The 10,000-nt window shown below is 37.9% G+C and overlaps 3 protein-coding genes across 8 annotated transcripts in view; 1 reads left to right on the forward strand and 2 right to left on the reverse strand.

Annotated features, from left to right (window-relative positions):
- Positions 1-3,330, reverse strand: part of LOC137974880 (uncharacterized) — an 8,009-nt gene extending 4,679 nt beyond the window's left edge. Inside the window, exons 1-3 of one of the 2 annotated variants that reach the window (XM_068821876.1) lie at positions 2,728-3,330; positions 2,492-2,571; positions 1-306 (exon numbers count right to left, since the gene is read on the reverse strand). The exon at positions 1-306 is cut by the window's left edge and continues 354 nt beyond it. In XM_068821876.1, coding sequence (XP_068677977.1) covers positions 1-242 — 242 coding nt within the window. In that variant the 5' untranslated portion in view covers positions 243-306; positions 2,492-2,571; positions 2,728-3,330. Of the gene's footprint in view, positions 1,200-2,491; positions 2,572-2,727 lie in introns of those variants that run through there. The other variant, XM_068821877.1, reaches the window with a different exon arrangement.
- LOC137974879 (HBS1-like protein) overlaps positions 1-10,000 on the forward strand; it is a 53,383-nt gene that overhangs the window by 39,969 nt on the left and 3,414 nt on the right. For both annotated transcript variants that reach the window (XM_068821874.1, XM_068821872.1), the window contains exons 17-19: positions 3,340-3,430; positions 4,143-4,251; positions 4,758-4,858. In XM_068821874.1, the coding sequence (XP_068677975.1) occupies positions 3,340-3,430; positions 4,143-4,251; positions 4,758-4,858 (301 nt within the window). The remainder of the gene's footprint in view (positions 1-3,339; positions 3,431-4,142; positions 4,252-4,757; positions 4,859-10,000) is intronic.
- Positions 8,010-10,000, reverse strand: part of LOC137974881 (histamine H2 receptor-like) — an 8,642-nt gene continuing 6,651 nt past the window's right edge. For all 4 annotated transcript variants that reach the window (XM_068821881.1, XM_068821880.1, XM_068821878.1 and 1 more), the window contains one exon: positions 8,010-8,388. The gene's annotated coding sequence lies outside the window, so the exon portion shown is untranslated. The remainder of the gene's footprint in view (positions 8,389-10,000) is intronic.

Genomic DNA, 10,000 nt, shown 5'->3' on the forward strand with positions numbered 1-10,000 from the left:
TGTTTGATGCATGCATAACTAAATACTGAAATGCCATACTTGTCCTTTTGGTGGACTCCAGCTCCACTGGCAAGCAAAAGACACCCCAAGGAAACCCCTAGGGGCTCATTATCCAGGTCACAGACGAGTTGCAATGGAGTGCGCATGCGTGAATCTGGTCTGTTTACATCACATCCCTTTTTTGTCAGGAAATGGACTTGAAGAGTATTGCAGCGACTTATGGCTTGGTGGAGTGATGGCATGTCTTCAAACCTTGGGGGTGATCTCTGGCTCTTTTAATTTAGCTGACAGTGTGGCTTGCCAAAACTGCGGGTAAAGGAGGCTATTATATTGTAGTTTTGCGAACATAACTCAACCGTCCCCCAAGTATCGCCTAACACGACAGACGTGCGAGAGGTCCAGTACGAATGCATCACTAATAATTTTATTGACAGCTGCCCAATACTATAGCGCACAATAACCACTCTGACGTGAACGAGAATGCGACATCAGAATATGTTTTAATAAGCTAAAGTCGGCGACGGTTGTTCACCCCGTGCCTCCTTTTTTTTTTCATGTTTTTACATTTCTTTGCTTTTGAGTTTTTTCCTTCCCAAGCAACGATGTGAACTCCCAAATGTTGTGGTTGTTTGGAGTACATCTCAGCGGATAACAGTTTTTTGTTTTTCCCTGCTAACTTTGACAATTTAATCCCCGTATGATTGATACACATTTTACAGGCAGAACGATTTGGAGTCATGCCCAAGTGGTTGAAATAACGAAAAGTTATATTTTGAGGCGACGTTTTGTTAGCCGTCGTACGGTCGTTCTTGATGAAGTTCCCTTCTATAAAAAAAAACCCCAGGAATCCTTGGTAAAAGGGAACAGGCCAGAATAGTTCAAAGTGTGTACTGCGTTATCTATGAGATAAATCACTGTTGAGCGGATAATTGATTTGGATCCCTATGATAGTGTTTTATCCGGTGGATAGCGCCGTGTCTTGGAGAAATCACCCTGTAGTGGATAACTCAATTGGATTTGATAGTGATCTTATCCCTTTGACAATAATTTATGTGGTGGATAAATCAATACTCTGAATAGAGTAATAATTAGAGGATATTACATGGCCGCGCGGGGATACGAATTTTATCTTCGAGTGCTGCAAGTATCTCTCACTCGTTCGCTTCGCTCACTCGTGAGAGATACTTTCAGCACGCATTTGGGCAATTTGGAGAGTGCGCTATATAAATAATAAATTATTATTATTATTATTATTATTATTATTATTATTATTATTATTATTATTATCCCCAAGCGGCCATGTAATGTTCTGCTTATTATATAGATATTGATGAAATGTCTAGATGTAAAACAGCTTGTTTTATTCAGTTTCGAAATGATGAAAAAATGGTCACCAACCGCTAAAACACGCATGTTGTGTAACATAAAACAAGATATGAAAGTTATGAAAAAAAAATCATGATAATGTCAAATTTTGCAATAAAAATGTTAATGTAGTAGAGAATTATATTAAACCACAAAAGTATCTTACAATGAAGAGAAAGCTCGCGTTTTATTGGCTAATCGTGTTGGTTACCATGACAACACCTATATCCTCACATGTGAAAGATAAAAATGATATGTTCACTGCGCGCGGTGAAGATATGATTTTTTAGTAAAAGGAGAAATCCTGGTATTTCATCAATATCTATATAATAAATCCTCATTCAATGATAAGTAAATTCTTGTTCCATGAATAACTCAAAACCTTTTGGATAGCGCTAATCCGTTTGATCGTGATTTTTCCGGGAAATTACTCTTCCCACCTTTCAGACCGACAACCCAGGCCAGCCTCCAGTTGTTCGAAGGGAGGATAGCGCTATCCACTGGATAGTGTTTTTCCGCTGGAGAGTGATTTATTCGGTGGATATTGTTATCCACCTTTTGAACAACCGAGGCCAGATGTTTACAAGGTGCCAAATTTTGTGAGGCAGTTTTTTAGTCATTAATCTAATTATTGAAAAAATTAATTTCGTTAACTATGGCCGTCATGGTAACGAAAGTTTATGAATCACTTGAACAAGAGGAAGAGTTTCCTACACATGCATTTCCCTTTGAATCCAGTGTTTCAGTGGTACAGAAGAAACGTCTTGGACGAAGTTCCTCATTAAAATCGTTTGTAATGAAGTTTAATTTCACGTTGATTAAATTGGATGTTTCCTGTGACTGAAGTAAAAGTTGTGTCTCGAGTAAACTTAATACGATGGACGCGATGAAGTGTTTTAAATTAAAATTTCATTTGGATTTGCCTATACAATCTTTTTTTGCCAAAGAATAAAAGGAAGAATTAGGAAGAAGGAAAAAACGTCCAGGCCCGGGTTGCTCGAAGAATGATTAGCGCTAACCAGCGTTAAATACCATGGAAACCTATAGGTTAATGCCAACCAGGCTTGGAACAACCGGCCCAGGCCGAGATTAACCAAAATTTTATGAACATGCGATAAGAACATACCTGAAAGGTCGTTGTTTTGTTCATTTTTAAAGAGTACAGTGTTGTAGATTTCGTCATGTTTCTTTACGAAAAGTATACATCTGAAAAGACAATGCAGCATATTTTGAGAATATTTTCCCTATGATGTTCTATCTAAATTCACTGAATACAACAATTTTAGCTGGCATTTTGTGGATGTATAATAAATTAGTCTTGTTTTGTTATTAGTCTTTATGCTTCAATTCAAAGAGACAAACCTCTCTTGAGTGATTTAACTTGGATTCAGGAGTGTGACTGTGATTACTGCTGTGTGCCCAGTTGCTGGAGATTTCTTTCCGATAGTAGTGCTTTCCCGCAGTGTATTGTCCGCATTACTGTTTTAATCAGGTGTTTGTCTCTCGCTGTTTTGGTTGTAAATACCAATGAAAAAGAGATTTTTACTAGTTCCTGAATTCTCTCAAAAAGCCTTTGAAGAGGTTTTCAGTTTTACACAAATAATAATAATAGACAGTCACTGATGTCTTTCTTCGTGGAAATCCAGTGATTACTACCTCTGCTGTCAATTATTGATGTTTGCAAAAATCCCTTCTTTCTCTTTGTCCTTACATGTTTACTTTCTCCTTTTCAATATCGTAGCTTCCTGCTATGTTTTTTTGTATCGTTTACCATATTTCATTTTATTTATAGCCTCATACCTTGGTAAACGTCTAACGATAAAACAGTTTTAGTTTAATTTAGGAAATCACGTAGCCCAACAATTATTGTTCCTATTTTGTGTATTTGTATTTTCGTTTAATATTGATAATTTTCGTCCGGGTGGTAACATTTCACTTGTTTTGTTTCACTGTTTATTCGTTTTTCGTCCTTAGCTTTTAATATTCACGATGAACCTGTACAGTTAGCATGCGCGGGTGATCACGTGACCCTGACATTGTCAGGACTGGACCTGATGCATGTTGGGTAAGTATTCACAGAACACAATCAAAAGATCAAATGTTGTGCCCAATTCAAATCTCCCGGGGTTAAGATTCTTTTTGTATTGTATTTGTATCATAATGTATCATTCACATTTTAATAATTTGGAAAGGAACAAAGTGTTTTATTGCCAAATGGTTTGATGAGTTAGCCGATTTTGTCTATTGATAACGATCTTGTATGCTATGCTTACAACAACAACAACCAATATTTATTTGCCTGAGATAATAGAAACAATTACAGCGTAAAATAAATCAACTAAAATAGGCAAAAAAACTACTCAGAATAGAAACAAACTAAAACGTGCTGAGTATTTGGTTTACGAGGAACTGTTGTTTTCGTTTTTCAATTTAAGCTATTTTCACTGAACCTGAATTCATTTTACCTCGAACCTCGCGCTTTGTAAATCTACAACAGCCGAAAATTTGATTTTAATCACCACTACAGAAATTTATTATCACTCGGACAAAAAATTTTTTGTAAGCTTTAAATCGTAAACATTGTAACGGTTAATTTATGGGAAGGAAGCACACATACCAAGATAATAAGTCAAGAAATGCTACAACTCTAACTGTAGAAATTTCATATGGTTGCTTGTCCATGTAAGGTAATTTTCCCTCCCCTACGCTCGCAGACATCCACTTTTAGTGCTTTAATTAAAATTCAATTAGTTATCTTCTGTTAATTCTTTCGTCAGCGTTGGGAGTGTTTTATGTTCTCCAAGTTCTTCAATTAAATGTACAACAAAGATGAAAGCTCGCATTTTAGTATTCAACATCCGTATACCCATCACTAAAGGATTTACGGTGAGTTGATTTTTAAATAAACCTAACGTGATGAATTGGACTAGGTAATGAATGGTGTTCCTGTTTGCTATCATCTATCGGCTTACTATGCAGTGCAATAAGGAATTACTCATCACCTGTGCCTGTTGCGACACTTCGTTGCGAATACATAATATAGGGGAAATCGCAGGTATCGGATGCAGAGCTGAGTAAATATTTTAGGAAAAGCATTTCAGCTTTTCACTTCAGTGATTGTTTAGGTTAAATTGTTAGTGCTTGTCTTCTTATTTTATTAGAAATCGTTCAGTGACTTGGCCGATTCGCTGACTCTTCTTGATATTTTCATACTTTTCTTGTTCAGTAATGTTCCCTTGCGCTTAAAAAAACATCTAAGATTAAAACGAGTCTGCTTCATGGAGTTTTCGCCTTTGTAAAATAGCGCTGGGTTTGATTGGTGAAACCTTCATTCAAGTGGGCCGAGACATCTCGATTCCATCAAATTAAGTTCTTGACTTTTATCTCGGCAGGTATTATTTCATTATAAAACATTGAATGAACCCGCTACAATCAAAAGATTATGTAGCGTTTTACACAAGAGTACAGGGGAAGTTCTTCAAAAGAAACCCAGGTAACTACCTACCTTTAATTTGGGAGTTTAGACTCACCCTGCTTGAAATTCATGGATGAAGTGACACAAAGGAAAGTGACACCCGAGCAAATAGAAAGATACCGGGAACAAATGAAATGAATGTATATACTTAAAGCGCGGGTTATAGACGAAGACCAAAAGGGGGAAGTGATCCTCGCTCTTAACTGGAGAATTTAAGTAATTGCCTCTTATAGGCACCAGAAAAATTCAGGTGGCTTGAACAGGATTCGAACCCATGACCTCTGCGATACCGGCGCAATACTCTACTAACTAAGCTATGAAGCCACTTAGTTGGTAGCAGTTCAATTTGTTGGCATGTATTCCCGTGAAAGGACTCGACGAATGAAATAAATATATCTATCATTCGATGTATTTTTCCTTCCTTTTCATTGGCCGAGAGCCCACCTCGTTACCTGCAACTAACTGCCTACAATTAAGAGTTTTGCTGCAAATAATATTCTGCTCATGCGTAAATTAAACCACGCTCTTGTGTGAAAATGGCATTCTCGTCATCAGAGCTTAGGATCGACCCAAGGCTCTGGGAAACTCTCTGTTGGAGAACATTCGCCATAGGGTTCTTATAGCCAAAAAAATGGCTATTTGAATCTTACGGCGCCTGCTCACTCCTCGTGCTAACATAAACCAACGAGAAGACACTTTGTTTCAGGTTTCCCCAGAGCTCTGCTCTCCCTCAGTCAAGAGAAGAGCTCTGGGGTCGAGATTATGAAAATGGCAGTTCGCTTTCCTGAGCTTTCAGAAAGTGATTTAACTGTTGGGATTTGTGAAAACAAACTCGGTGGTCGAATGATAAAACAATTATTGAACTTGGTTATCGCAAAATGTCGTGATTTGTCAGTGGTTCACCATTGACAAATCACCATATTTAGCTCAACCTCGCCCAATAATTGTTAAATGTTTGAATGTTTTTCATTCGCCGAGACTTTTCACGGGAACAAGTTTATAAACAAGGTAGTTTCACAGGTTCTTCACATCAGATTTAACCAAGAGAAAATGAGGGGACAGAGAGGGAGGCTCCCGGTCCAGCCCTTGGGATATGTCATGTCCACGAAAGTTATTTTTAGACGAGTGGAAGTCTTTGTTCTAGCGGAAGTCTGTCTTCCGAGACGTCCGCGTGCAGGCCAACCTCGGTCTGATGTTTGAAAGAAAATTAATATTAATCAGCCTTCCACGTGCGCCGCCATTTTCTCTTTTCACTAAGAACCTGTGAGCGAGGCAAGACTGCATGCGGACGTCTCGGAAGACAGACTTCCGCTAGAACAAAGACTTCCGCTCGTCTAAAAATAACTTTCGTGGACATGACATATCCAGGCCAACGCCATGAGTCTCCCTCTCTGTCCCCTCATTTTCTCTTGATTTAACTCAGTCAAAGGGAACGACATCATGAGAGCCAAAGAATGAAAATGTTAATTTCGCTGTTTTTCCTGGTTGTGTTTCATTTACGTTGTACAATATGGGCAAAGTAATCAGCTACTGGATTGGGAGGAAGGACCTTAAAGTGAAGACTGACAACGAAATACTCACTTTGTGTGCAACGAAATCATTGTCGTAAACCCTTTCATGTTTTGATTTGATTTGCACAGTGCGGCATAGAAGTGTCGTAAAATGCGAGCCGAACATGCAGCAGGATTTTTTACGCATTAAAACCACTGCTTTCGGCGTTACGGCAATAGGGAGTTTAAGAAAGGGCTATAGACCCTTTGCATAAATGGCGCCCAAATTTGAGTAACAATACTGTATACATCCTTAGCCTCGTGTTTATGTTTCAAGACAAAGGATTTTTCTCTTGAATGTGAGGCTAAGGATGTATCAAGTATTGTTATTCAAATTTGGGCGCCATTTATGCGATACGGATACGGCAATGACAACGCCACAGAACACTAATATCAGTGGTTAAAACAGGGAGAAATCGTGCAGCACGCATTTCAGCTTTTCTTTTTCCGGTACTCTGCGCAATAACGACGTGAAATCACCAAATTTGAGCTTTTCACGAAAACACGAGCATGCAAATTTGAACCTTTCATCTTCGTTTCTGTGAAACCGCTCGTACCCTTCGCCCACATTTGACGAAGCGAACGAGCCGGTATTATTCAACCCATTCTCTACCTTGAATTAACGATTATCGTTAATTCTTAATTTGCTCTGAATTTACTATTATCGTTAATTTAAAAGACTGAAAGCTTGATATGGATTATGGGAAATGGTCATATATATTTTAAAAGACAACTCAAGTGTATGGAAGTAGGACTCGAACCTGGGAATGTTCATTATTAACCCGTCACCTAACCACTTGACCACCGCACTGCTAGCTGCTCAGGAACAATATTTTGAACACTATTTGATAATGCTGTGTTATCAAAGGACAACAAACAATATTAAACACTGCAAAGGTCGCTTTCCAAACTTCACGACAACGCTAAACATTTTAAATCCAAGCAGCGATATTCCATGGCAGACTTAAAAAGTGTTTTTTTGAAAACGCGATGTATATCTTCGGTGGTGAAGCGGAAAGAAGCGGTTCCTATAGAGCAGAAGCTCCAGGTTCGAATCCAATCCACGGATATGAATTTTTTTTTCCTTATTTTCTGTTACCACAAGTCCTGGGACACAGTGTCCTAAATTAACGATAATAGTAAATTGAAAGCAAATTAAAAATTAACGATAATCGTTAATTTAGAGAAGAGATCATGTTGTATTATTAGGGAGCTTAATAAGTACGAGACGTTTTTGTCAACAGGGATGCCAAGTCACGGTAGCCGAGGTGAAACTGGGTCGAGACCGGCGTCTGTGACTTGACTTGCTTTTAAGCGTGTCGCGTCAGTGATTTTACGGCATTGCTTTAACAAATTGATGTCAGTTTTTCATGCGTCTGACCTGTTATTGATCAGGAATTTCGTCATAACATTGTCAAAGTAGCCTGCGGATCCACTCGGCTATCACCTCGTGGATCCACAGCTACTTTGACAATGTTATGACGAAATTCATTGTCAATAACAGGACAGACGCATGAAAAACTGACATCAATTAGTTTTTACAATAACAAAAAGGCAAAGGGGTCAAAATTAAGTCAAAACACGGGAAGAACGCGAGACAAAAATGCGAGAAACTTCAATCTGACCCCAGCAATACACGTCATACTCGCATAATTATAAATTTATGTGTCTGTCCGCCTTTTGACAATAAAAATTAACCGATGAGCACGCGTGAATTTTTGCAGTCATTGTAAAAAGTTAGTTGCACAGCAGTTTTGATTCTTTGTCTTCTTTCGTAATACTGAATCATGACATCTTTAAGAAAGACAAGATATATGCTTTTTCAGAGCTATGATCAAAGATTGATTTCAGACGATGAACCTATTGTTTTACTGGAAGAGAACACGGCTAGAAATTCTCAATCCAGTTACGATCGAAAATCCTGAAATGAACCTGAATGTAAAGCAAAGTTCAGATCTGCCAGTGTTAGCTGATTTGTCCAATCCAATTGGTACATATCTGTAAAGGAAAGCAAATGACAAAAATAAAGGGTTCCAGAAAACAAATTAAATTTGACGGTCATTAGAATTTTACAAAATTAAACATGGTCTTTCTGGAAACGTTGTCCTAGCATTGCCAGTGCATTACAATTTAAGACCACAGAGAAAAAAACACAAGCACATACAAAAGGATATATCAGAAAGTTTCTCTCATAAATAATAGAAATTAGAAAGTTGATTGTCCAGCATTAGCAGGAAAACAACAACAATCAACCAAAAAAAACAGAGTTATTGCACCTAAAAATGAACTTACCTTCTCGCGTTTTTGTTTCTCGCCACAGACGCTAAATAGCCAGCTTTGAGGTTTGTGACTTGACGTCTGTGACGTGTGACGTCACTTTCTTTCCAAAATCACCTCCGGTCTCCGTCCGTGTTGACAAACACAGGTTTTTTTTTATTTGCTTGATTGAATGTACCCATTGTCCTGATAACAACTGCAAATTTTTTTTGGTAGTAGCTAAAACGCGGGGTCGGGGTCAGGGTCTCTTTTTTTTCCCAAATTTGTGTTGTTTCAATTTTGGTAGTTATTCTCCTGTACTGTTATTTTCGAATGACCGGCATCTGTCCTTCATTTATGGTGGAAATTAATCAAAAAATTAAGGAACCTACGGAAGCTATGAAAGGTCTTAAGGGAAATCTTAGTTTTTTTCTAAATCGGACTTAGTTTTTTTGTGTTAATTTTAAAATTGAAGTTGGTTTGATTTTCGAAATTAAGAGAAATTTTCGAAATTGCTGAAATTGGAGTTTATGGAATATACGCCAACCGCTAGAGACACCGAATACTCGCTGAGCTCCTTACTTTAGAAACAGAATCACATTTCACAGTAAATAAAGTCATAGTTATACAGGAAATTGCCCGGCATTTCTATTCGGACGTCAAGGGATCGAATTCTGTTTTACGATAAAAAACACTACAACATTGAGAACAATTTTACGAAAACGAGCAAATGAGAACATTGCGTGACGACCATCGTGGAACTGTGGCTACGTTTTGTTTCGTTTTAATTGTATTGCGGAGGTTTTTACGAAATAAACATTAAAATGGGGAGCTCAGCGAGTCTTCAGTGTCTCTAGGAGTTAGCATATATTCCCCGCAAAAACTCCAATTTCAGTCGGAAATTCTCTTAATTTCGAAAAACAGAAATGTCCCTTTCGTAGCTTCCGTATATTCTTATTTTTTTTACTTTTTTCCACCATAAAAATATGGTGGAAAAACATTCGAAAATAAAAGAACAGGAGAAAAACAACAACAAATGTTTAAAAAAATTTGAAAAGAGAAGACACCCCGGCCCCGCGTTTTGGCTACTACCTTTTTTTTTTTAAGTATTGACACTCAGATTCTTCTTGGTCAAGTAGACGAAAGAGATCTACTTTCGTCTTCGTTTGATAGCTTTTGGCTTGGAATCACCGTAAAACGGAAATTTCATGGATAGAAAAAATCATTTCTTCGTCTTTCGTGTTAACGACATGACTAAGAGATATAAACAAGCGTTCCCGAGATGACGCCACAATCATCTCCAGTCCCCCTTCTGTACTCGCGCGGTTTTTTACCGGTTTTTTTTGCCGGAAGT

The sequence above is a fragment of the Montipora foliosa genome, chromosome 11 (assembly GCF_036669935.1).
Source record: "Montipora foliosa isolate CH-2021 chromosome 11, ASM3666993v2, whole genome shotgun sequence".
Taxonomy (NCBI): domain Eukaryota; kingdom Metazoa; phylum Cnidaria; class Anthozoa; order Scleractinia; family Acroporidae; genus Montipora; species Montipora foliosa.